The 27,840-nt window shown below is 41.4% G+C and overlaps 3 protein-coding genes across 3 annotated transcripts; 2 read left to right on the top strand and 1 right to left on the bottom strand.

The window, feature by feature from the left end:
• The first annotated feature begins 1,429 nt into the window (after positions 1 to 1,429).
• On the top strand, positions 1,430 to 11,738 carry LOC148075569 (cdc42 effector protein 3). Its single transcript, XM_087795780.1, has 2 exons — positions 1,430 to 1,564; positions 9,579 to 11,738. The coding sequence occupies exon 2, from the start codon at positions 9,870 to 9,872 to the stop codon at positions 10,761 to 10,763; it is 894 nt and encodes a 297-aa protein (XP_087651906.1). The 5' UTR covers positions 1,430 to 1,564; positions 9,579 to 9,869; the 3' UTR covers positions 10,764 to 11,738.
• Positions 11,739 to 14,034: 2,296 nt separating this feature from the next.
• On the top strand, positions 14,035 to 20,554 carry ercc2 (excision repair cross-complementation group 2). Its single transcript, XM_087795333.1, has 23 exons — positions 14,035 to 14,150; positions 14,368 to 14,467; positions 14,647 to 14,724; positions 14,810 to 14,872; positions 15,143 to 15,256; positions 15,330 to 15,446; positions 15,637 to 15,753; positions 15,814 to 15,937; positions 16,001 to 16,097; positions 16,780 to 16,913; positions 16,971 to 17,139; positions 17,206 to 17,324; positions 18,276 to 18,345; positions 18,440 to 18,509; positions 18,572 to 18,673; positions 18,763 to 18,826; positions 18,886 to 19,007; positions 19,073 to 19,165; positions 19,236 to 19,308; positions 19,369 to 19,439; positions 19,857 to 20,000; positions 20,072 to 20,215; positions 20,340 to 20,554. The coding sequence occupies exons 1-23, from the start codon at positions 14,146 to 14,148 to the stop codon at positions 20,430 to 20,432; spliced, it is 2,283 nt and encodes a 760-aa protein (XP_087651459.1). The 5' UTR covers positions 14,035 to 14,145; the 3' UTR covers positions 20,433 to 20,554.
• A 206-nt stretch (positions 20,555 to 20,760) lies between these two features.
• Positions 20,761 to 26,544, bottom strand: klc3 (kinesin light chain 3). The gene is made up of 14 exons (XM_087795334.1): positions 26,354 to 26,544; positions 25,107 to 25,328; positions 24,976 to 25,041; positions 24,740 to 24,904; positions 24,601 to 24,676; positions 23,727 to 23,872; positions 23,573 to 23,655; positions 23,431 to 23,518; positions 23,271 to 23,372; positions 22,872 to 23,045; positions 22,609 to 22,708; positions 22,379 to 22,544; positions 22,252 to 22,318; positions 20,761 to 21,557 (listed from the first exon to the last, which is right to left on the bottom strand). Exons 2-14 carry the CDS (start codon positions 25,308 to 25,310, stop codon positions 21,474 to 21,476), a joined length of 1,521 nt encoding a protein of 506 aa, XP_087651460.1. The 5' UTR covers positions 25,311 to 25,328; positions 26,354 to 26,544; the 3' UTR covers positions 20,761 to 21,473.
• Positions 26,545 to 27,840: the final 1,296 nt, after the last annotated feature.

Genomic DNA, 27,840 nt, shown 5'->3' with positions numbered 1-27,840 from the left:
CATCTCCTGTATTTAACAAACAATATTTGAAGTTAAACGTCAAAAATATACCACTTATTGGTGTTAATGCGAAAATTATATTTTTAAATTTAGAACAAGCTGCTATTTTTTATGACCCAACCTGCAAAAAGGATTTAACTATCAGCATACATCTGTTAAAAGTGTGCTATTTATCATGGACAGATTTATTATATTTCATAGAATTCTTTGACATTTTCCATCCCATAAAAAAACAAAACCCTCCATCTCTGTCATTCGTTTATTTAAAAAAATGTTTACCTGCTAATAAATGTCGTCAATTTGATATTTGATAACCTTTCACTGTTTCTTTCAATCATGCATCACGGGTGGTAGGTTTAGTTTAAGATAAAACAAATCAAAGATGCCTTAGACCTTGGCTCCTGTCGAGTGTTTGACCGCTGTCTGTTATGTAACTTAAATAAAACAGTATATTGTTAATAGCCAGAATATGTCAACTGAATGGTAATACATGTTTGAATTTGACTTTATTTAACTCGATTAAAATAACAGTAGAGTAGAGTAGGAGTATAGTACAGTATACGTGTACATTGTATACAAACTGGATAGATGGATGGTACAGTAGAGTATATTATCATGAACAAAAGATAAATACATAACTTATACAATTAAAGAGACTTTTTGTTTTAGATTTATAATTCTGAGTTTATATTTTAGGTGATAATTTAATATAGATAAATTGCCCAAGTTCTTGTGAAAATTATTTAGATGTTTACGTACAAAGATCGAAAATGTATTATGCCATTATTAACAATTCCATTAACAGCTTTGGTCCTTTTACATACTTCTTAATGTCCTTTATTCAATTCTCTTGTAATCACTTCCATCATGATTAATCCAAATCTCTTCTGTTCTGTGTATTGAAAACACAACACGCACGTCAGAAAGATGTTTGGAAACAAACAAGCTGAGCACGAGAACAACAAAGTGAAGTCTGGGTGGAGGCTCGTCCTCTTCTGGGACGATCCGTTCTCCTCCACATCCTGGTATTATTCCCTGACCTTTCACCTCCAAACTTTTCTTTTGATCAATAGGCTTTTGTTTGTTGATTGAAACGATCAATAACTACTCACACCTTAACTAATCCCCTCGTCTGATGACACCGTTAACCATTGAAAACCAGTTGAACCAGATTTAATCCGTGAGAAAATCAAGCTGCTGTAGACGAGGTAGAAACGGAAGCGGTCGTTTATTTTGAATCATAAAAACGATAGCGTCTGCGACAACTCTCTCGTATAGATTTCATTTCGGTTGGACGATGACTTGCATTGCTCCTGATATCTTGCTTGCGAAAAACTGGACAAAAGTCGAGAATCAAACCTTCCGAACTTCAATTTGAATATTTTACACTGAAAATCCAAAGCGGATGTAGTTGAGGGTTGGCACGGTGAGCGTTCACATGGGGTGTAGAGACCCGAGACAGTGTCTGCAGGCGTCAGAGAGGGCGAGGGTTCCGCGGTAAGAGGTTTACCTGCGCCGGTGGATTACTGGAGGAAACACTGTTCAGAAGTATGAAGGAACCAAGGTAAATATTCAATTCATGAATTTCAAGTTTTGTTGTAGATAATATTTTTTATCCTGCTTTTTAACATGTTTAATTTTAAAAGGGTAAAATTGCCTAAATAAGTTATAAATTCCGACAAATTTGAACACATCTTACAGGTGAAAAATACATTCTGTCGTCCTCTTTGATTTTATTTTATATTTATAAAGGTGACATCTACTACCCGCGTAGTAGATGTTGGAACATTTCCTAGCAGTTCCATCCACATCAAGAAGTCACCGAGCTAAGAAGATTATTGAGACAAGCTCAGTGCTGAGGTGTGTTGCTGGTAAACAAGAATCTGTGAGGTTCTAACTCGATTAAAGTGGTCGAATTTAAGAACTGAAGTTGAAACTCTAGGAGTTGAGTTCAATGGACACACCTGGAGCAGGTGCGAACTCAACCTGCCCAAGATAGTAGTCGAACAAAACCTATACAATGTTACATTCACCTGCCTTTTCTATATGAGTGGCAAGATTCGAGCTCATAATCTGTAAATCTATGGTTAAAATCTCACTTAACTATCTGTTTGTCTCCAAGTACCTACACTTTATGCATCAGTGATTCTTTATTGATTTAATCTGAAACACACATTTCTCACTAATATTATAAATAATAATATATAACAAGCTATTGTGGGCCACATGAGAGGATGAGTTTGATGGTACTTTACTCCTAAAATGCATAAATAACTGTATAAGCTGATGCAGCAGTATCTTTCATTAACCTTCCACTTTAATGGTGCCATGTAGATTAAAGATGACGTTAAAACTACTTCCTGCTGCATTTGTTCTTTCTCATATCACTGATGATAAAGCACAAGTTCAGAATGATGTCATAAAAACAACAGTAAAACTTTATTGTCATAACATAAAGACGACGCACCATTTATGCATGCATCGTCTATCAGTACCCATGCATGATAAACACTTGACAATGTGTTTTTTTATCTGAAGAAATACTGATAAGTGACAAAGCTACTATCAGATTCATTTGTGACTTGTAAGCAGGCGGGCTTTTACACTGGTAATTATATCTTCTTATTTTCTGTAGGAAGCTTGTAGAGGAAATTTACTAAAAATTGTAATATTTGTACTATATGTAATGTCATTTTCTAGAACCAATCGCATAAATTTGGCATGAAAAATAGTATCGTTAAGTAATTAAGTAAGTTCTAAGTAAGTAAGTAAGTAAGTAACTTTTATTTATATAGTGCTTTTCCAGACCAGGGTCACAAAGCGCTTAAACAATCAAAACAATATTCAATAAAGTATATACTTTAAAGGTCAAGATAAAACTGAGAACACAACATATTAGTACAGGTATCGATTATTTCCGATCGATACCCAGCCCTACATTTACATTAGCGATAAATTGTGTAGCTACATTGTAGTTATGATGCAATGAACAAGTCGATGGTTGAACATTGAATAACTACAGTAGTTACAGTATTTACAGAAGTTAAGCTGTAGAGTTTTTTAAACCTATCAACAAATTATGACAGTTGGTGACTATAAACAAGTTTGTCGTACGAGCTTTCTTACGATCCATGTAAACCCTCATGGGCGTGTCATCAACCCAACACAAGAGAAATGCTTTGGACATTTACCAAATAACTTTAATGTTCTTTCTCCTCTTGAAACCTTGGCGAGCAACGTGTTTATGAAGTCTTGTTTTTCCGTGCAGTTGTGTAACTTTTGTTGGAAAGTATCTGCTGAGAATTTTTTTTTTTATTACTGATCCCCGCACTGTTTTTTTTAATAGTTCACTTTAGGATGAAAAAAAAAGTTACGTGTTGAATAACTCTGCTGACCTGACTGTACTAGAACAAGAAGCAGGAAGATTTGTTCCACTGCTGCCATCGGTGAGAGGACACAGATGATCTCACGGTTGCATAACACACTCACACACACAGTCCTAGCTCTCTCTTATCTGTCAGGTGTTGACCAGTGTGTGTTCCTCTGCTTGTTTCTGGCATTAATCACACGTGTTTCACCAAAAGCTGTTTCCCATTAGCAGTGTCAGAACCTTCCACACGAGAGATGATTCACCTCCTCGACTCACTGCTCTTGGCCAACTCTTCAGATTACGAGGATTACAAAATCCAGCCTGATGTCATAGAAACAAACTGATTTGACTAAACATCTTAAAACTCTGGCCATCGTTACATACAGATGTTATGAGCGTGTCATGGGACCTCTAGTGGTGGACTAAAGGGTTGCAGAAAAGCAGATCATTATGTATGAAGGGTTATTCTGTTCTAAGGTGTTGTAGATGGACTGATCCCCCTTCCATGTTTCCAATGTTAAAAGGATGTTGGAACAGAGAGGTTGTTGTGACTTATTTAAGACAAATCCATGGGTAACTGTTTGCTGCTCATTATAATGAAAGAGCTGCTGAATTTCTTAACACGGATTAATAGCGAGGATTATTCTGTCGTCTTCTGGTTTGAAGTGGCGGCATTCTAGTTGGGGCTATTATCATTTTTGACAAAAAAATTTCAAGTCCACTCTGGGACCTGATAGTAAAAATGTGTAGTTCCAGGACTATTGGACATATATTTGGTCGAATAAAAATGACTTTATCTTTTGTCTGGTCATCTTGGCCTTCACCACACACACGTTTTGGATCATAGACTAAACTCGCATGGTTTTTACTCAAGGAAACCCAATTGAGGACTAGGAAGACAAAGGCAAGACTCTCAGCTTAGTCATTGGTAAGAGACTTGAAGTTTAGCATCTTCTCTGCTGCTATAAATACATGTTTATTGGAAACATCCCTGGTAAGGTTTTCAAAACATTCCAAGCTGGGAGGAGGCCCAGGGCCGACCCAGGACTTACTTGAGCGATATATTTTTTACTGGATTTATGGGATGTATAATTATTATAATTAATAAAGTTGATCTATTTATCTAATTGGTTGGTTGAGGTAGAACCTCATGTGTGATGTGTGTTATATTTTCTTACCATCAATCTATGTGCTTTACAAATAACCATTACTTACTTACTTACCTTTTGTTTGAAGATGAATGTGCTTCCATGTCATCCCTCCACATTCTCCCGTGCACCCCCCAACACCTGATCTGTCACCCGAGGAGAAAAATCATCTGAAATTCCAACCTGGACTGAAAAGCTTTGACTTACCCGAGTATATGTGACAAACTCAAGGGCTTTGGGCGAAATTAAGTCTGCAAAGTCTTTTTAATTGGCCGAAAAACGCACCAAAAAAACACTGATATAATGTTGTTGCAGACTCTGAAGTGTCACCTCACACCTGCCGTGACTACAACCCCTACGAATGAGATCAGTGACGCTCAGGTGTCAATAGATTTAGCAGTCATTAATAAAATCAGGAAGAAGTAATCCGAGCGCGGCTAAAACAAACAGCTGTGTCTATAAATAATGTGTTATAATGTTCTTAACGCTCTCAGATCCACCGGCACAGATATTTTGGTCCGCATTTTGTTTAAGTCTGTATTAAGTTACTGCCACGAGCGAGTCCTTCTTCAAATGTTTTGTGCTGTGTCTCAAATCGCACACTTCTTTAAGTGCACTGCTTAGCAGTACACTGCAAGACAAGGCACTTACTTGCGCAGTGCGCAAAGTTCGACAGGATAGTTCTGCCTTTTGCTACACACTTGCCAGAAATGACTCAACGGCTTCTTCTTCTACTACTTTTTAACGCTATCTCTGAAACTTGACAGCACTTTTCGCCATTTATAGCACGTTTTTAAGTTGTGTTTTATTGTGTTATTATTGTTGTTGTGTTGTTTTGTGGTAAAATACTTGTTTTCTAGAGAAATGAACGCCAGTTTCTGCTCCGAAGGCGTGTCGTCACTGACGTAGCTTCGGTTTAACGTCAACTGGCCGCCGTTAAGGGTGAAAAGTGTGAAATTTTCTGTCCCAGAGCGCCAATTGAGTGTGCGTTGCTAACTACATTTTCGCAAACCGCTCAGTTTTAACACACTTCAATATTTGAAGGCTACAAATTATTGGTTCATGCTTGTGTTTTGAATGAATAAAAATAATAATAAAAAAAACAACTATTCCACTTCAACCAATAAGTAAAGTGCAGGGACATTTTTCTCCCCTTATCTGTTGGTTCCCCTCCATTTTGGATCAAACAGCAGCCGGCCTGCATCGTCCTTCCGACAGAAACGCACCACAAAGCTTCCATAGTTCTGCAGTGTGTTAATGGTCCCGTTTCTTTCCCTCGCCTCTTGAACTTTTTGTCACCCGTGCGATAAAATCAGGAGTCGTAAAGAGTCAGGATTAGTGGAGCGGAACGGCGGGATGACGGAAAGAAAATGGACACTTTGTTGTTCAAACAATTCATTACAAACGTTTTATTGACTCTGGAATCTCTCGGTCTTGTTTGGTCGACTGGTTCTTGTGGTGTCTGGTTATCTGTTCTAGCCGTGTTTTCGGTGGTTTGCGGTGACCCTGTGAACGTCGAGCAGCGAGGGGTCGTTGTCGTGGGAGGGAACACGAACTGATAAACTGGTCTGGAAAAATACGTTGAGAAGAAACATTTGATGAAAACTCTAGGCTGATACTTTTGACAGATAAATACATTTATCTGCTGGAATTTTGGCTAAAAATCTACGTTAGTTCGTTTTTTGGCATTTGGCTGAACTTTTTTGAAGAACATAGGAGCTATATGACTACAACAGAGATGCTAATGTTAGCACACCCGCTACTAAACAAACCTGAAAATACATGAAAGTATGTTTTGCCAAGATTCCTTCAGGTTGTTAGCATTAGCTCGTCTTAGTCGAAAACTTCACCTGTATCACAACTTTATTAAATGCAACTTAAATCTTCCGATTTTATGACACGTTGTTGCGATAACAACTAACGCAAAAGTAAAATGAAGAATAGAAAATATATTTATTTAGACTTTTCTGTTCATTGAACTGTTCTGTTATTCAAACACGTTAACACTTTCGTTTCCCAATGAAAAATTCTTTCTCGGGCTTCAGGTCTTGGTCTCCCTGCTGGGGTCAGTTTGCGGGGTCTCGCACGTGGGTGTGAGAATGTCCCTCGGGCGGCCACTATCACGCCAGAAGAATGGCGCTGTTGAGCCTCGCAAGCAGCAACACGAGTGAGAAATGAGATATGACTTTTAGGTAAAATGTCAATGACAGTTGACGGCCTGTGGGACTTTTCCAGAAACATAACTCAATCACAGGCCCTTCACTCCAGACAATACCAGCTGCAGTCTTTTACTAATGCACACATACACACACACACACACACACACACACCCCCCCCCCCCACACACACACACACACACACACACACACACACACACACACACACACACACACACACACACACACACACACACACACACACACACACACACACACACACAGTGTTTATGTCCTGACGTCATGCTATGGACATTTGGAGTCACTGATACTCTGCTAAACTCTACACAGTAATACATTGATAATAGTTTACTTATACTTGTCCTTCTACTGCGTATGTGTTAAACTTAGTTATACAGCACATGAAGGACACAGAATACTTATTTTGCAGCAGCTTTTATTCTACTTTACATCAAGTTTGCAGACATAGTCGAGGTTTAAAAAGGGTTCTTGGAGACAATCGGTTTCATTGGCGTGGGTTAGTCATGTGACACGGCTACTGGCCAATCACACACAAGGGTCTACTGACTCCTTCAAGAAACATCTTAAGACGTTTTTATTTGTTCAGGCTTTTCCTTGATATTCTGGAACTCTTGTTGTGTTATCAGTTTTATCTTGATCTTTAAAGTATATACTTTATTGAATATTGTTTTGATTGTTTAAGCGCTTTGTGACCCTGGTCTGGAAAAGCGCTATATAAATAAAAATTACTTACTTACTTACATGATTTTGTCTCAAGTTGATATTTTCAATAAAATAATTGAATGTATTGTGTAGTCACGTTTTCTTTGTGACAGCATTTTCAAAGCTTCAATGCTGACCAGGCAGCTCTTGGAAATCATCCCGTGTTTCTCTCATGTCCACGTCGTCCAGATAGGTGGTCGGTGTGAACGTTCACACGAGGGTTTCAGATGTTTCTGAGGTTTGTAATGGTTAGAGAAGCTCGACTCATGTAAAACCTTTCAATGTGTCACATGTTCTTTCATGGTCCCGGTCAGGTGTGTCCGAACCGAAAGCAGGTCATTGGTCAGGTCCACGAGTGATGGTGTGTGTTCTGCAGGTGGATTGATTCAACGGTGTTTGTTCAGCGAAGTAATCTGACCCAGAAAGAATCCGCCAGGCCAGCAGGTGGGACCCTGACCCGAGGTCCAGGGGGGCAATCTGGACTGTTTGACCAGATGTTGTCGAAGATTCTTTTTCTCCTGAGCTTAAGAACAACTTTGTTTTAAAGTTTTAAACGTTGGTGAGGCAGCTGTTGTGTCGCCAACAATATGAACAGAATTGGTGGATCATTTAAAAACAGATGGTTTATCATCATCAAGAAGATGAAGAGTTTTAGTTTAACAGATGGACGCCATGAACTTTGACCCTTTAAACGCTACAACTCTATACAGGTGAAGTGCCTGAGTTTTCATGGCTGTTAAATATGTGCTATAATTGAGTGACATTAATGTGAATTCTTAACTGTTGGTTTGTCGTACTTCAGAAAATGCCCTCGGCTACCATGACGATGTAAGTTATGTGAGCTAATGGTTCCCTTTCACTGCTTTCAGGCAGTGTTGGTGACCAGAGATGCCATTGTTTCTTCATAAACTTTGCATGAAAAAAAGAGAGGGGAATAATAATAATGTTTTACTTTAAACAGTCATATGTGACATGAACAGTTGTGTTTAGGTATAACAAGATATGTGCAGGGCCAATGGTACGATAAATTGCGACATATTGAGATACTGTAGAAACAAGGATATATTTATTGTAATATACTAATATTGGACTTGGGCGTGCAGAATTTACAGACCACATGCATCTTGATGAAGTCGTAACGTAAAAACAAAATTTACAAAAACAAAAAATGATCAGCTTTCAAAGATGCTGGAGTCAACTGTATCCTCTGGTCCTAAGTCATCGCCTGATCTCACAGAATTTCATTGTTGCTTTAGCTGCAGAGGATGTAATGACTGCTGCCATCCAGTGGCAGATAGTTTAATTGCAACACAAACATGAACAAACGCTGTCAACATTTGCATGTAAAAAGTAGATTAAAAAGTAATAAATTATGCAAACTTTATTTAAATTTAAACAAGAACTGTGATTTAAAAATCAATACAGTGCTTTTGAAAATAATACAGTATCGTGGACTTTTATCCTAATTTTTATTATACATCTAGTTGGTCCACATTTCATGGTAGATATGAATAGATAACATCTTCAGAGCAGGTAAGCAGCAAAGTGTCTCTCTCCAGCCAACAAGAAACTATAATACACAACATTTCTAAAATTGCGACTGATAATACCTTAAGCTCGCCCCTAACCCACCGTGATGATTCCCGCAATGTTCCTCCCTCATGATCCTGCTGGGACAACAACACGTTTCACAATCATCTAAAGCAACATTACATAACTGTCTTCATCAAAGCTCCTTCTCTCTGGGATGAAAACCTGGAAGACGACCACGATTTGTCGAGTTACATAAGAGAATCAAACCTTATCGGTTTTTGTGTGTTTCTTATGAAACACTTTTTGTTGTACTTAAGGTCACTCTTGAACTCCTGGAGATGAATTATCTCGTCATCCTTCGTGTCCGCGTGAGCTCCGTCTGATACTTGAGGGGCCGCCATTGGACATCCCATAATACGCTGTTGTTCAGTGAGGAATGTGTGACAAACACACAACTGATCACAGACTTCAAACAAGTCGCACTCATTTCTTGTAATTTAGGTGGTCAGACCTTCTTACTTGGATTCTTGACATATTTTGTTTGTACTAGACAAGAGTCGGGTGTGACCCCCACACCCCCATCTTTTCTTCCTCTCTCTGACCCGTCTCTCTCTGGTCTCCCCTCAGATTTTGATGTCACATTCCTGACGTTTCCCTCCGACAACCAACCCGGCCAGAGATCATCTTCTTCATCTCCTGCTGTCTCCTGTGGCGGGACCTGTTTTGCTTGGATATGGGAAAAAGGATCTGATCCGAGGTCAACTCTTCCCCCTCGCACCCTCACCTGCACCCTCGGAGTCACATGTGAGAATCGACCCCCAGAACGAGATCCACCTACATTCTCCCCTGAGGACTGTCACAGCAAACTTTGAGACAGAGCGACAAGAGAAAGTTTCCCCTGAGGTTTTCTTCCTGGAAATGCCGGCAAAGACCCCCATCTATCTGAAAACGACGACCCCCAAAAAAGGAAAGAAGCTGAAGCTGCGGGACATCCTCTCAGGTGACATGATCAGCCCCCCCCTGGGTGACGTCCGACACAGCGCTCACGTGGGTCCCGAAGGACAGGGCGACATGTTCGGCGACGTGGGCTTCCTGCAGGGGAAGATGGACATGCTGCCGTCCTTGACCCGGGTCCAGAACGGACACGGGCGCTCGCACAGCGTCGAGGGACCTGTCGGGAACGGCTACGCCCCGCAGAACTCACACAACCGAGCCTACAATGGCTTCCACTACCAGAACTCCTCAGAGAGCCTTCTGAAGATCACCACGTCCCTGCCGGGGTTCATGGCCCACGAACAGGCTCCGCCCAAACCTCCCCGCCTGCACCTGGGCAACCCTTCCCCGGCTCAGAAAAAGCACCACCAGGGGGCAGAGGTGAGCCACAGGGCACTGGTGAACGGCCACACGGAGCAGCACCCGACCCTGTCTTTGTGCGAGAACGGCGTCGTGGGTCGCCTGGCGTCGGAACCCTGCCGCGACGTCTCCCTGTCCCCGGCCATCCGGAGACTGGTCCCTTCGTCGGGCTCCTTTTCCGAGGTGTCCTCGGAGGACTCGCTGTCCGAGACCTGCGGACCCCTGGATGTCCACCCCGGCCTCAGCCTGGATTCAGACACCGGCCTCAGCAACGAGGATCTGAGGAGCGAGCGCTGTGACTCCCCCTGCACCCCCTTCCTCCTCGCGGCCCCCTCCTCCAGCGTGTCCCGGTCGGACTCTATGGCCGGGCTGAACCTGGACCTGGGACCTTCTATCCTGGAGGACGTACTCAGCATCATGGACCGCTACAAGAAGGTGGACAACCGCTGTGAGCTGTGAACCAAAGACCCCCGTTGAGGGACTTTTTTTTTGAGAAAGAGACTCTATGAATACGACGACCCGCCTGAGGTTCTGTTTGGAATCCAGTGAGGAACTTTGACACTCCGCACCACACGACACTTCACCGGGTCAGAACTTTGACAAACTGAAAGCACAAACTGGATCAAGAACTTTGCAAGAGTCTCGTTCTGACTTCACCTAGAGAGAGAAACATGTGTAGACGACAGTAGACGACGCATGATAGCGTGATGGACGTCTTTATATGATCATATCATTTGTTCTTTGTTTCTGGTGAAATATTAGAAGCCGGTTTATGAACCAGTGGTTTATTATCTTTCATCCACTCCACCGTCACCATGGCCGACTCCTCCAGTTCTTGCTAGATCTCATTGACCTCTTGAGACTTTTGGACTTTCGTCTAGTGTGTTGTTTACGTCTCTAGGCTGTGTGGGATAAGAAGGATACAATAGTAAGATTTTGTTTTTTGCAAACAAATATCAATGCACACGTGCAACTAGACATTTTACAGCTTTTTGGTCACTGTCGTTTGCTTCCATTTTGTTTTCACTAATTGTATTATAATGTGATTTTTTTTTTTAATAATCTTCTGGTGTCACCACAAGATGGTGCAGTTTGTGTCTGTGGCTAATAGGTGAGCTATCACAGGGTTGGATGCGAGGTCTCAGGAGGTTAAATACACCACATGTTTTTTCAACAAGAAGATTGTTCTGGGGTTTGAATTTTGCTCGGCGGCCGAGGACGTCATTTCGGGAAATTCCTAAGAGAGCCGTTGTTTGGAGTTTGAAATTGTTTCAAGGATAATGAGAGACTGGAAGTGAAGAGAGGTGAGGGGGGGTCATTCTGACGTGCCGCTGCCTAACGTTTAGGACTCCACGGTGACGGACTCACTAGAGATCACCGATGTCTCTGAAGTCTTTTTTTCAAGGCTCAAAATAAACACTTACTTTTTTCAGATGAATTTGTCTCTTGTAAGTTTCCTGTTACCAACTTTCAGGAGGAGATTGCTACATATACAACAGAACAATTTAATATATTTGTTACAACAAATCATAACTGCTATTAAAAGTTCAGTCAAGATTAAAAATAGTAAACTATTGTTTAACATCTATTCTCTTGGTTTTATCAATGATCCTTTTCTCTGTTACACAGATATTAATTAATGTACCATTTTCAGTTATTTTGGTGCAGTGATTTGTAGGAAAGCTGATGTGAAATCAGGATCGACTCGCCTCGTCTTCTTGTCGGGGTTTATTTAGATCATCGTTCGCTGGCTCTCGACGTCTCCACGTGATCGTCCGATTATGCTGTACATGTTTCAATAAAAACGTTCCAGGAAACTTTGTGTCTGTGAGAGTTCTTTATAAATAATGTTTCTGTTTTGTGACTTTTACCTTTGATGAGGATTAATTCTTAATAATATATATATATATATATATATATATATATATATATATATATATATATATTATTAATGAATTAAGAGAATGAGTTTACCTGGGTGAACCTCCATCTGTCAGATGATTTGTGTCAGAGTATTTCATTTAAAACATGATAAACGTGATATCAACCGAATGAAGTAGCCCCGAACACAACACTATTGCAGAGTTACGAGAATGTTCAGCAGCTCACTGAAGCTCTCCAGTCAGCCAGACTTTTATGGATTGCTTTTATTTTAAATGTCAAATTTTCATCTAGTAAGTGGACTTTCCTTAAGCAAATTAGCCTGTTTTTAAGTATGCAGACAATACCAATATATATAAAAAAAAGCAACGAGTGTTTCACTAGTGAGGAAATACTTTCACCTATTTTTAAGTAGCAACTCATTGGTACAAGGTAGTATAATTGTTTTCAAACCCTTTAATGTCCTTTATTCATTAATGTAATACACTATTAACCAGAAATAAGTATCCTTGAAAATCGCCCATTTTACCTTTTGTTTCATTGTATTGTATCTTAAAACTAAAAGAAAATACTGTTATTATTTGTTTTGATATTTCCTATTACATTATTTAGTTATGTGCTTAAATGTTCAAACATTAATTGAATTATATGAAACCAGTTCTATCAGACAAGTCTTGTAGAGAGCAAAGTGATATAAGTATAATTTACCTGTGATAAATATTATGGATTATTAAAACCGTTCAAAATGCATTAATGTCTTCTCAACATCCTTTATGCTAAGTCAGTGGGGTTCAATATTTTAGGTTTGACCTTTTTGTTAAATCCAAGATTCAAAACGTCATGACTTTCTTTATATTCAGCCCATTTTAGATAGATAAAAAACTTTATTGATCCAGCTCACAGCAACACAGACGATAGATTCATAAAACAAGAACAAAGTGCAATAAAAAGAAAGTGCAAGATGACACAATCTAAATCTAAAGATAAAGAACATAGATCAAACAGTAGTTTGTCCAGTGATCTCCTCTCTGCAACTGTCACCAGTGAGTCCAGCACACGTTTTCCATCATTGGAAAGCTTGCTAACAAACGGGGTGTTTATTATTATGTAATGATGATGTTTATCATTACGTTATAAATATTTGTCTCTCAAAATATGCAATAAATAGCCCAGATAGAGGTCATGCGTTGTTGAAATATACAGTTAAGGAAACATAAAGCACAGTTACACTGTATTTTTAATTGATTAAATTCACTATACATGCGTTGGAAAGGACGGAAGATTTTAGTAAAAATAGTAAAAAAAATAAAATAACGTGCGAATATATAAATTCAAAAGACATAAAGCAGACTCGCAGATATGTGTATACATCATATTATCATAGGGACTTCAATGAACATTTTACTGGCCTTAGATGTTTTGCATCATGTGAAAACTTGGAAACGTTTTAGAGTTTAGCAAACACACACTTGCTCTTGTGTTTACTGCCCTCTAGTGGTCAGAATCTGCTTGTGCAAAATATGTTATACAGTGAATCTCTTTACAGGCGACAAAGTCCATTATTTTGTCATCTTTGACAAGAATTCCAACTGAATAAATACTTTTCAGAATCTCAATCTTTATTTGTAGACACGGTAACTTTATTCGATCAAATGTGTTCCTCTTATAAAATCGAGTCAAATAGTTGAATCAAAACGACGAATAAAACATTTAAATATAAATAAATATAACATTTACACTACACTTGAAATTACATTTGACTTATTTAATCATATTTATGCATCAGAAAGTAAAACATATTTGACCAGGGAGTTGCTGTAGGGGGCGCTGCAGCACTACACAAGTTACACGAAGAAGAGCGCGGCGGCGTCTGGTTGTGTTTGCAATGAATTAAAGTTAAAAATCCCCTTTCTGGCTGATTTTGTAGTTGTTTAAGTGCAGGACCACAAAGTCGTTCACAATGAAGTGAGTCTGAATTTTTATTAAACGTGCGAATTACACCAGTGGCTGTTATGAATGGGTGTCTGAGCTAACATGCTAGCAGCTCAACCAGCGTGTAGATAAACTGAAGTTTCTATATTTATTGATAGGATTCTTATCTCTGCTCGTGATACAAACACAGAACACGTGGGTTTTATAATGACTTCTACTCATCGTGTTTGTGCTCTATGGTGCTGTTCAGGCTGAACATTGATGGACTTCTGGTCCACTTCCCATACAACTACATCTACCCTGAGCAGTATTCCTACATGCTGGAGCTGAAAAGAACTCTGGACGCCAAGGTGGGTCTTTAACAATGTTAGAAATCATGGCCTGAATCTTTATTGTCAAGTTAAAATAACAGACTGGTGCATGTTGACACCTATTCTCTTTATAATTATCAAATTAATTTGTCATAGTTCACACCAATGATCAAACTAGTTTTAGTATCAGCATCATCATCTTATTGTGTTGACTTCAGGGTCATGGAGTTCTGGAGATGCCTTCAGGGACTGGGAAGACCATCTCTCTTCTGTCCCTCATCGTGGCCTATCAGCGGGTGAGTCTAGACCGTCTGTGCATTCTTGTTTGTAAGACTGTCGCCTTGGAATCTGTTAAATGTGAGTTTCTGCCCTTTTGCTCAGGCTTTTCCTCTGGAAGTCACCAAACTGATATACTGTTCCAGAACGGTGCCTGAAATTGAAAAGGTATCTTCGCTATATCTTCTCAAACTCTCTCTTATATGTAGAATCTGGATACACGTATATTTTGAAGGATTGTCTCCTCAAAGAGAGCACAAGCTTCAAAACCTGTGTCTTTGTCTTTAGGAATGGAAATGTCCATTTGAGCTGCTTTGAATTAGACTATTATTAAATAAATATAGCTAGTGCAATTATATTTGGTGAAACATAATCATAATAGTTGTGTAGCAATTGTTTTCTTATATTGAACTATGATCTTCGGTTTTCGTTGTTGAGGTTGTTGAGGAGCTGAGGAAGCTGACGGAGTTTTACTCCAAAGAAACGGGAGATGCCAACAACTTCCTGGCGCTGGCGCTGTCATCCAGGAAAAACCTGTGTATTCACCCCGAGGTACAAACACACACATTTGAAGGTTAAGTGGATTTAAATCCTGATCATGAAAGAACTGTCTCCTTTCACACAGGTGAGCGCGCTACGCTTTGGCAAAGAGGTAGACGGGAAGTGTCACAGTCTGACGGCGTCGTACATCCGTGCTCAAAGCCACCGAGATCCAGACCTGCCCACCTGCCGATTCTATGAGGTAACTTTGATGTGTCTCATTATTGAGGACTTGGCGACACTGAACACTTCACAGAGTCTGGAAACGTTGATGAGGCCTTTAGGTAAACTTGTAGGTTTAGGATTCTCCTCACTAAAATGTACCACCAACCTCTAAGAAACACTTTTCCTGGATTCTTGTCTTAAGAATTCTTCTCATTTTTTGAATTCAGGAGTTTGATGCAGTTGGTCGTCAGGTTCCTCTTCCTCCTGGTGTCTTCAACCTGGACGACCTGAAGGACTTTGGCCGGAGGAAGGGCTGGTGTCCGTACTACTTGGCTCGTTACGCTGTGAGCACACAAACATCCGATGATAGGAACTCTCTCCTAAATGTCCCACTCCCCCCTCAGATCCTTCATGCCAACATCGTGGTCTACAGCTACCACTACCTGCTGGACCCGAAGATTGCCGACCTGGTGTCCAAAGAACTGGCCAAGAACTCTGTGGTCGTGTTCGACGAGGCTCACAACATTGGTGTGTGACAACCTGGTCAGTTTACGAAGCAAGTGTCTTCTAACTGGGATTTTTGCTCCTTAGACAACGTGTGCATCGACTCCATGAGCGTGAACATTACCAGACGAACTCTGGACCGATGTCAGACAAACGTGGACACGCTGCAGAACACCATTCTCAAGTAAGAACTTGCATGTATTCTTTACCAATATTGTAACACTTTTTGCAATGTTTAAAATGGCTCTAATAGCTAAAGAGTAATTGTGTTGATAAAGACGCCGTTACTCTTGATGCATGTGCCGGTGAATCTGGTCTTTGTTTGAGTGGTCATTATGTATAGATTTAAAGATATAGGGAATTGTATGTTAATTTTTTTAACTGCTGCCATACCCGTTATGAAATAAACATGCACATAAGTAAAAAAAACATTTTAAATAATAAAATAACTTAAAAATATAAATAAACTTCACCTGATTTAAGTAAGTAAGTAATTTGTATTTTTATAGTGCTTTTCCAGACCAGGGGTTAATTTTGGAACATAATTGTGTGTGTTTTTGTGTGGTGTCCATGAAGGGCTATGCCAGGCAAGTTGTAATGCGAAGGGAGAGTGAGCGTGAGAGTGCAAAAAATCCCTTTAATAGTGTAAATTCCAATACATGTTGAGTGTTTGTAGGGTAGACACAACATTGAGGATCCAAAGTCTCTGTTGCTTTTCGGCCTGGTTTCTACAGTTGGTCATTCTGGTACAAGCAATTACAAGAGTTTAAGGACCCGTCACTAAATATGCAAACAAGAAAAAACCTTGTAGGAGATTCAGTCAAATCTGTAACTGCTGACTTAACAAGATTTGATTTTGTCTTCAGGATCAAAGAGACAGATGCTGCCAAACTGAATGAGGAGTACCGACGTCTGGTGGAGGGCCTGAAGGAAGCTAATGTTGCCAGAGCGACGGATGTCTACCTTGCAAATCCAGTGCTGCCCAATGAAATCCTTCAAGGTAAAAAAAACATTGATTGTCTGTGTTGATGTTTGCTGAAGCGTCTTCGTCCCTCAGAGGCCGTTCCTGGAACTATTCGAACAGCCGAGCACTTCGTTGGCTTCCTGCGGCGCTTCATGGAGTACCTGAAGTCTCGTCTGAGGGTGCAGCATGTTGTGCAGGAGAGCTCGCCACAGTTCCTCAAAGATATATTCGACAAAGTCTGCATCGACAGGAAGCCGCTCAGGTCGGATTCTTGATGTTGTCAAAGGAAAGGGTTGATCAGGGGAGATTAAGTTTGGTGTTTTTTTAGGTTTTGTGCTGAACGGCTTCAGTCGCTGTTACGGACGCTGGAGATTGCAGACATTGCAGACTTCTCGGCCATCACGCTCATCGCCAACTTTGCTACTCTGGTCAGCACGTACAGTCAAGGTGACTCAGCTTTTTCTAAAATTGTATTGTATTAACGTTAATAATTATAATAACTTAAAAGGCAACTAAAGTGAAAACCCAGGTTTCCTGACTCACTCGCATGTTTCAATTGTTGAAGTCTTTCCAAGATGCAGTAAGTCTCTCATCATGAGGTCTTGAAGATATTGCTCTATAAGTTGACCTCCGTCTGAAATCTCGGCGAACAAGAGGTTATGAGAGTGGAGTCCATTATGATGTAATTATGGACTCCACTCCTCCAGCCAGCTGTAATCAAGCCCGCTTTGTTTATGCAACGTGTCCCTTGGAGGTGGAGACTTCCGGGATTCATGACCCACTTTGATCAACCTTGATTTTTGACCAATCACAGCAGAGTGGGTGTAGTTATGTTAAATAAGATTTCATCTCCAGAGAAATGTGTTTACAGTGGGCGGGGCTTAAGCAGATTTTCTAATGTAAATATTTTAATTAACAGATAGTTTTGTACAAACAGACACAAACTGATGATAGAATAGAGTCCAACATATATTTAAGACACACTTAAATCAACACATTAATGATGAAAAACTAACAAAATATAAAAACTTTTTCCAACACCTGTGTCAGGGAAACCCCCCTGTAAGACCACATCATGGGAAGTCATTGTAATACAATGAGAACAAAGAAATACATTTTCTAATGCATCCATATTCATACAATGTACCATTCTGAAATAACAATGAAGTAAATAAACAGGATAGAGTGTATTTTTGTTTTTCTGAAATTATGACATTAGTTTTTTTTTTAGGAAATGCACCACCCCTTACATACTTGAATAAAACATTTATTTTAGCCAATAAGAGAGGGTGGGCGGAGCTTCATAGTGAACGCCAGTAAGGCGAGCAGTTCAACCTTCAACTGTGTTTTTAAAGATTCCCAAGGTTTGTTTTAAATGGATTCTGTCTCTCACCAAAGGTTTCACCATCATCATCGAACCCTTTGAAGACAGAACTCCAACCATCGCCAACCCCATCTTACACTTCAGGTGAGAACGGCGACCTTCGTATCCTTCCTTCTGATGCTTGAACGTTCACGTTCCTTCAGACTTGAGTCTGAATCCCACATGTTTGTTCTCACAGCTGCATGGATCCTTCCATCGCCATCAAACCCGTCTTCCAGAGGTTTCAATCGGTCATCATCACCTCAGGGGTAACGACACAAGATTTGTCGATTGTGTCCCACGAGTTGACCTCTTGTCTCCTGATGCACAGACTCTGTCTCCTCTGGACATCTACCCCAGGATCCTGGACTTCCGTCCCGTCACCATGGCGTCCTTCACCATGACGCTGGCGCGGGCTTGTCTCTGTCCTCTGGTGTGTACCAGCGTTTGACACGTAAGCAGTTCCTGCTGGTGTCACCGGCTCAGAAGACGACCTTCAGATTGTGTCCTTCTTCTCCTCAGATCGTGGGACGAGGGAACGACCAGGTGGCTCTGAGCTCCAAGTTTGAGACCAGAGAAGATTTCGGTGAGTGTGAAGGTTCGACCGTCCATCATCATCCACTCATCATCTGTGCGGTTCTGCAGCCGTGATCCGGAACTACGGGAACCTGCTGCTGGAGATGTCGGCGGTGGTTCCTGACGGCATCGTGGCGTTCTTCACCAGCTACGTCTACATGGAGAACATCGTGGCCGCCTGGTACGAGCAGGTGAGTGAAGGGTTGTCGGGTCGATCGCCTCGCACTCTCTTCTAACATCTGCTCCTTGCCTGCAGGGAATCCTGGAGAACATCGAGAGGAACAAGCTGATCTTCATCGAGTCTCCAGACGCTACCGACACCAGCATAGCTCTGGAGAAGTACCAGGAGGTCAGAGCTCACTTCCTCACCCCCGTCTGGGATCTTCACGCGTCACCAGTTTTCTCTTGGTCCTCCTCAGGCCTGTGAGAACGGCCGCGGCGCCATCCTGCTGTCTGTGGCTCGAGGGAAGGTCTCGGAGGGGATCGACTTCGGTAAAAAAAAGTGTTTCCAGAGATTTGAAGGAACGCGTGAATGAACGTTTGTGTTCACAGCTCATCACTACGGTCGCGCCGTCATCATGTTCGGAGTTCCATACGTGTACACTCAGAGTCGCATCCTGAAGGTGAGAACCGAAGCTCTCTTAAGATGTATTATTATTTTTTTTAGAGTTTAGTGAGAAACTGATTTTAATTCACTATGTTTTTAAGTTTTGTTTCACTTTAAACTGGACCACGGCAGCTAAAAAACACCTGAATACTGAGTGAATTATTAAAGTCTAGGAGTGAAAGTAAATATCTTTACTGTTACAGTTGAAAGTTAATGGCTATGTTTAACAACTGCACAAGTAAAAAATGGAAAAAAAGACACACACTTTTATCTGAAAAACCGTGAATCCAAAATGTGCATATTTGTGTTGGCAAATTGGTGAAATTGTATTAACAGGAGCTACTTGAGTCGACCTGTCATTGAAGTTTCTGCTCGTCCAGTTTAGAAACGTGTTGTGTAGACGAGGGTCCACATGTGCTCGTGTTCCTCTCAGGCTCGGCTGGAGTACCTGCGCGATCAGTTCCAGATCCGAGAGAACGACTTCCTCACGTTCGACGCCATGAGACACGCGGCTCAGTGTGTCGGCCGAGCCATCCGCGGGAAGACGGACTACGGACTCATGGTTTTCGCCGACAAGGTGAGAGTTTCTCTGCCACAAGTTCTCTCACGTTCTGGTGGATCATCTGACCTACACTGATCTCTCTGCAGCGTTACGCCCGGGCAGACAAGCGTGGGAAACTGCCTCGCTGGATCCAGGAACACATCAGCGACGGGAGTCTGAACCTGACGGTGGACGAGACCGTGCAGCTCTCCAAGCACTTCCTGCGCCAGATGGCTCAGCCTTTCAGACAAGTAAGACCCAAGTCCAGCAGACAAGACCTTCTAAAAGTCTCTTCATGAAGCAGTTGATGGTTTGACTCCTGGAGCAACCAGTTCTTGACAGAAGTAGTTCCATGACCTCTGACCTGTTGTGCAGGAGGACCAGCTGGGTTTGTCCCTGCTGACTCTGGAGCAGCTGGAATCAGAAGAGATGCTGAAGAAGATCGCTCAGATCGCCCACCAGAGCTGAAGGTACCTCGGTGATGAGTGGACGATCTCTTCGCTTGTTACAGTCGTAACGTGAGATACGAGAATTGAATCATGAGAACTTTTCTACGGTAATGTCCTGACTCGATATACATGGAGCCTAACCACCGTGTCGATGTGTTTTGACTCTTTTATCGTGGAACAAGAGTCAACTTCTGCTCGCGATCATGTGTAAAAATGTACATTCATTTTTTTAAATGTCATCTTTGGAGTAAATCATGCAAGATGTGTTTCCAAACAACTGCAGTCGAGTCTGTTTTTTGTTAAACATTATTTTATTGTCAGAAACATTATTACAAACATTTCTCCCTTTGAGTCCCAGATACAAAAATATTTGAGGGTTTTAGCTCAGCTCTTTTTCATTCAATTATTGAGAATTATTAGTATTTCTCCAGAAAACATCCAAACATTATGACGACATTGATGCTTCAGTTTGGATTTCTTGGTCCCAAGATCAACACGTTGGAAACTTTATTTTCTTCATTTAAAGTTTCTCTTAGGAAAGTGTTTAAAGCCAAACTTGCGTTGCTCTGGACAGGACAGTGGTCATCATCCTAAAACTGATATGTCATTGAAGAGTCTTGATTGACAGTTCACCAGTCAGCTGAAGCATAGGTTAAAAAACATGTGTTCAGAGCTCAGACACTAATGACTAAACATTCTTTTGTGTCATTTTTACGTTCTGCTGGTGAGTCCAATGAAGTTTTGCAGCTTCAGGCACATTTGATACCTTTTTAGTAACATTAAAACATGACCTTGTGATAATATATATATATATATATATATATTTTTTTTTTTAAAACAGTGACGTAAACACTTAGTTCTCACTTTCTGTGACGAGCTTTAAAAAGGAATGAGCGTTAAAAGTTGTGCGATTGTCTCTGACGAGTTAGTGTAACAACGAGGAATGATCGAGAGTTCAAGTGAGCAGGAAGATAAATAAGATTGAGGCGCTACGCAGCTCTTCGTCTGAGCGAGTGAAACGTTTGTAACCTACATATGTTTTAGTGTGTGTGTGTGTCTGTTAGCTGGTCCCACCCAGAGACCCTCGCCGGTTTAGACTCTGGGTGCTGGAGCTCAGACCTCGAATGTCCAACAGACGACTTGACTGGAAGACAAAGAAAAACAGAATTAGTATTAAAAAATTATTGGTGTGTATTGGCAAGAATTTGGCGATTTGACGCGTCTCACTACACAGGGTCAACAAAATGATATATAACAATACTGTAGTAACAAGGGTATATGTGTAGTATTGTCAAGTACTTGACTCTGGTGTTGCAGAATTTACAGACCACATGACTCTTGAACAAAAGTTGTAACTACTTTTATTTGTTTTGAAACCAAAATACGTTTCAAACATCAGCTTTAAAAGCTGCTGGAGTCGACTGTATCCTCTTGTCCTCAGCCATTGCTTGAACCTGGCAAGATTCCTTTTAACATGGACATAATGAATGTTGCCATCCAGTGGCTGGAGTTTAATTGCATCATGCAAATGAACAAACACCATGAATATTTGCATGTTAATTTTTTATAAATGTTTAAAATGTTGTGTGTTGATGGCGTACAAAATGCCACTTATTAATCGTAAAATAAACTGAAAATAAGAATTTGATACTGTGCTGTTAAATATCAATAGGATACCTTGAAAAAAACTCATTGATGAAGATGTCACTGTTAAGCACAATCTAAATAAAAATGGACAGATTTCAAAAATGTGTTGGAGAAGAGAGCGACGTTATTAAAGGTCTGAAGCAAACACCCGACAATGACGATGTTTCACCACTAAAGATTGAGTGTCTCACCTGAGCTCCATCCTGAGCGTCTCTTCCTACCATGTTCAACACGTTCAGAGAGTTCGCTCGCTTCATCCTGCGGACACACGGCCAGACGTCAACACAGATCCGGACCCTCGAGGAGCCGGAGACTCACCCCCCGCTCTGCGGCGACGTCTCCTCCGCCCCTCTTAGCTTGCGCACGAGCTTCTCGCTGCTCCTGCGGATGGACTCTCGGAGTTTGGTGAAGGAGCCGCTCCGCTTCAGTCCGTCTTGGGAGGAACTTCCCTCCGGGGTGGCGGGCCAGCTGGGCCGGCCTTCACCTGAGGGACCGGCAGAGCTTCAGTTGCTCTGTGAGTTTTTCCCTGACTTTGTTTCGCGTCTCACCTTCCACTGATCCGAACTCCTTCTCATGAGCTCGCGTCAGGATCTCTTTGTACAGAGACTCGGCCTGTCGGTACTTTCCCTGCTTCAGGTAACATGAAGCCTGAAGAGAGGAAGAATAAAGGGCATAATAGAGGAGTGAAGTGCATGAAAGAGACGAGTGAATTGTTGAGTAAATGATGGGACAAAGAGCCAGAAATCTCTCTCGACTCAAAGCGAAGGATGAGTGAAAGAGTGAGCAGGAGTGAGAGAGAAAAAGGTCTCACCAGGTTGTTCTTGGTTTTGGCCACGTTGGCGTCGTCCGGGCCGAGCTTGTTCTGGTAGATGTGCAGCGCTCTCTCGTAGTAGAGCTCCACCTCCTGGTACTTCCCCTGGTTCTGACACAGCAGCGCCAGGTTGTTCAGCTGCTTGGCCACGTCCGGGTGGTCGGTGCCCAGAACCTGCAGCAGAGGTCAGTGACATCTTGATGCTTGATATCAAGACCATCATCTCATCCTTCATTGTTCTATTCTATTTAGATCTTTCTTTTCATTTTATTATTCTATTTCTGGGTGTCTTTTATTTTTTTTATTTGAGGTATTGCGCTTGCTGTTGTTTAAACTGAATTTCCGCTCGCGGGACAAATAAAGGATTTCTGATGATGATGATGTCAGCAGGTTTCTCACCTTCTCTCTGATCTCCAGCGCTCTCTTACAAAGTGGCTCGGCTTCCTTGTATTTCCCTCTCTTCCCATAAAGCACTGCCAGATTGTTGAGCGTGGCTGCCACCTACACACAAATGAACAAATAACTTGAGACGGTGCTTGGGGGGAAAGACTGGACTCACCGCGGGATGGTCTTTCCCGAGCGTCTTCTCTCGGATGGCGAGCGCGTCGTTCAGCAGGTTTGCGGCTTCCTTGTATTTGTTCTGGTCCCTGTGGAGGAGAGTCGTCACTAGAGACTCGGGTCCAGTCGTCCTCCACACTCACCTGTACACCAGCGCCAGGATGTTCAACATGGTGGCCACGTCCGGGTGGGTGTGGCCAGACGACTTCTCCAGGTCTTCCAGAGCCTGAGGAAGAGTCGAACATGTGACTCGAGCCCGGTGGATCGAGGACCAGAAGGGTCCAATAAGAGTCTGACCTGCTTGCAGAGGGGCACCGCGACCTCGTAGCGACCCTGCGAGGCGTACTGGATCACCAGGTTGTGGAGGGTCCTGAGGCGAGCCGGGATCTCGTAGCCGCCTTGTTGAGCCGCCGCCGCCGCGCTGCTGTGATGATGCTGCGACACTGAGAGCAGATGAACACATGAGTGACTCAGAGTCGAACACTCTTGAGCGTTATTACCTCTGCCAAGGTGGTTTCTTTGACAAAATAACTCAAAGACGGATGAGCAGATTGCAACAAAGTGAGCAGAAGACTTTGAGTCAAAGAACATATGATTAACATTTGGCATCCTGGCTTACCATCTGGATCCACAAATAATTTGAGTGTGTTGTGCAAACAAATGTCATCAGGACTAATAAGGATTAATATAAGGAATATTTGGAAATGACCATAAGCAGTTAGAATTTTTGTGTAGTTTTGAAGGTAGAGTAATTGTTGGCTAATAATATTTATAGTTTAAATTAAAAATAAATGTGGACATGAATAGAAATTAGAACCTTGGCAGAGGTCTGCACTTTTGAGTGCTTTTCTAGTTTTATTGATTTAAGAATTATTATTAAACGTATCAATGAAAAAAAATGTAAACATTCAAACATTAAATAAATAAATAAAAATCTACATCGACAAAGAAGCAAAGAGTGACTGAGACACTGAAGTAGGATTTTAGAGAAATTATGTTTAATTTTACTATATATTTTTTGGTTTATTCTTATTAAAACTATGTCAGTTTTACCTTTTGGAAGGATTAAAATAAATAATAAAAAAACGTTTTAAATAAATTGTTATTGCAGTGATGTCACACCAAAGCCTTGTGTGGAGAGAAATTGTTGATTAAATCACACGTGACTCACTCTGTGTTTGCTCCTCGTCCTCAGCAGGAAACAGATCGTCCAGAGACTCTTTAGCTGCAGACGGGTTTTTTTCATCCTGACCCGAAAGGAATAAATAAATTAGAAATGCTTCCGTTTACTGCGAGATAAAAATACGCACCACTGGCGCCTCCTCCTGGTCGTATTTCCGGATGGAGGACATGAACTGTAGGTGTCGGTTCTGCTCCTCCAGGGTCACCACGTCCTGTTCCCGGTCCTGGAGCCGCTGCTGCGACCCGGCGAGCTCGTCCCGTAACCACTGGTTCTCCTGACAGAGGCGACGCACCTGCAGACGACCAGGAAGATGAAGATCATGATGGTCGACGGTGCGGACCTGCTCGTGGATGCAAGACTCACTTGAGCGCGCAGCTTCTGTTTCTCGGCCTCCAGCGAGCCCAGGTGCGCCGACAGCGCCATCATCACCTGGTGAGACCACAAGATGAGAGGAACTGGAACCATCGTGTCTGAAACCACTCACGGCTGCTCACCTGAGCTTCACTCAGCCCGAGCTCGATCCTCTCCAGGGACTCCCTGATGATGCCGCTCTTCTCCTGCTCCACGCTGCCGTACCCCTCCGCCCTCTCTGCCGCCCCCTGCAGGCTCTCCAGCAGACTGCGGTTCTCTCCCTTCAGCGCCTCCAGTCCGGCGATCACCTGCTGGGTGTTGCCCAGGAGCTCCTCAGCGGACAGCATGACTGCGACACCGAGGGTCTAGAATGTAGAAACACGGCAAAGCGTCATCAGCACAAACAAGTTTGGCCCATTTCTTTTCACAAAACTTTTTTTTTTAACTTAAAACTCAATGGAACTATTGTAAATGTGATTGTGGACTATACATGTTATTAAAATGTTCCCCTTTGGTAATGTCACAATATTAATTACTTAAAATGATCAAAATGTTCCTTCATTATTTTTTTTATTTTTTACAAAACTATGATGTTTTTTTTTAAAACAGAAGTGTCATTTTATACGTAAAAAACACAATGTATGACTTTCCAATTATTTACAGACACTGTTTTGGGAAGTGTCGTCACAGACGGCAGATCAAATCCTAGAGTCGACAATTGAACTTACCACCACTTGATAGAAAACCCCATAAAATGTTTAAAGTACATTTTAAAGTGAATACTATAGTTGCTGGCTTAGGTATTCACTAACAGTGCTACCTACAGTTATGGCAAAATGAAATGTACCACCCCAAACACCTCATATTTTTTAGTATTAATTGTATCAATCTCAAGTTAAATACTGCAATATATATTTATATTTTAGAAAATAAGTCTATGCATTATGTCTCTAGTATTATTGTTAAACATCTGGGTAACAATAAAAGGGGGTGACATTAATAAAACTTTATAAAACTGGATCACACATTATTTCAGGGCGGGTGATGCAGGTGTCATGATGACTGACAAGTGAACACTTACTGGGTGGAGTTTCTATTGAACTCATTTTCTGAAGCCAACTATCCAAACATGTCCTGCCACCACAATATAGGTAGTTTCCACCTGTAGGTGTCGCTGCAACACTCGACAACATCAAGGACTCAAGCGTATTAAAAACACCAAAACATTGACCACTAGCATTTGGATCATATGGTCAAACCCACTTACAGTCCAAAGACCATCAGAACCTGCACATGAAACCAGCTTCAGAACAAATAAAAGCGTCTCTAGACAGAAGCTCAACACGATGTAAACAAACACGAAGCGCGTCCACATTTATTTTTAGCTCACCTGCTAAGTCTCGCCGTCTGTTGTCGTCTGTTAGCTTCTGTCGATGCTAACGCGGCTGTTACTCGTACTGTAACAGTTCCGGTGCTTTCAGGCAGCTTGAAACATGTCCGGTGCGCGTGTGTTTACGGCGTTATGGGATGTAAAACCGGTGAAAGAGGAGAGTAGCAGCGGGACGTGATCCACCTGCTCATCATCTCGGAGATGTTAGCAACAAGCTAGCGATGGCTTCCGGCCTTCAAAGTAAAATCATGTGGATAAACTCGACCGCTGTCATTTATGGCTCATTTTAAAGTCTTCATGGATGAAATCTAGCTTTTATTTTTAGCCAACTAAGACCACAGAATTTAAGACCAAAGATAGCTGCTCTGGAGCTATATTTGGCGATTTTTTTTAAATGTACAAGAATCGAATGGTGCTTTAATTCTGAAAAGAAATGCACGACTTCCTGAGTGGGAAGCATGACAGCTACTTTACTGAGAGAAGCTTACCTGTCTGGTTTCCCAGCATCCATCGCGGCAGCACTTCCATCACTTTAAAATAATATGGAAAAAAAAAGCAACGGATGTCAAACTATATTCAACACAACTTAATAATTATTATTTTATTGCATATTATTATGTGAATATTTAAACAGATAAATGCGATTTTACTCAATATTTGTACTATTGTGTGTGTTTAGCTGAGAACCCCTGAAGCGATGTCAGGTCAACATTCTTTATTAATGTAGGATTAGAAGAACTTAATGGTGTTTATTCAGACTCTTAAAGAGAGCAGACTGACATAAAGGTCATGACAATAATGAAAGGACCATACGGTCTCCAAACAAGCAGCATTTATTGAACATCACTGTTTCCATTGACAGTAAAAAAGAGTATTTTTCAACTTTATAACATGGTCAGACTTCGAATGAGACGATGAATTTGAACTATTTGACAAAACAACATAACAAACTAACACTCTTGCACTTTTTATTATTCACTCGTTTAAAAGTCAACGTCCAAAAATTACTTAAACCCAATTAATCTTTCTTTATATCTTTGTCTCACTCCCTCTCAGCAAACTCAGCTCTGCAGCTGTATCCGTTCAGTTGAACTTAACTGTGTTTTACTGATATCATTATTATCATTGAATCCAACTGAATTTTCAGGAGTTTTTCAGGACAAACCTGTGTCAACTCTTGACTCATGAGCAGGAATTTTGTTGCAGAGGAAAATGGCATCTACAACACTTTTTCATCCCTTATTAAATGAGTAATGTCGTTCTTAAAAGTGTGCATTCATAACTATTTAAATTCAAACATCACTTCTGATAAGTTAAAAAAAAGAAAATTGTGTGACCTATAACCTGAACAGGGGGCGGCAGCTGCAGCCAATCACAGTGGATATAGTTAAAGGGGCGGGACCTAAGTTGTGACAGACATCAGATTGATGATTTATTTTATCTAGAAGTGCAGGAGGAATAGAACAAACAAAACAAAGCTCGTCGAC

The sequence above is a fragment of the Callionymus lyra genome, chromosome 7 (assembly GCF_982586985.1).
Source record: "Callionymus lyra chromosome 7, fCalLyr1.hap1.1, whole genome shotgun sequence".
NCBI lineage: Eukaryota > Metazoa > Chordata > Actinopteri > Syngnathiformes > Callionymidae > Callionymus > Callionymus lyra.
This window is presented reverse-complemented; position numbering and strand designations above follow the sequence as displayed.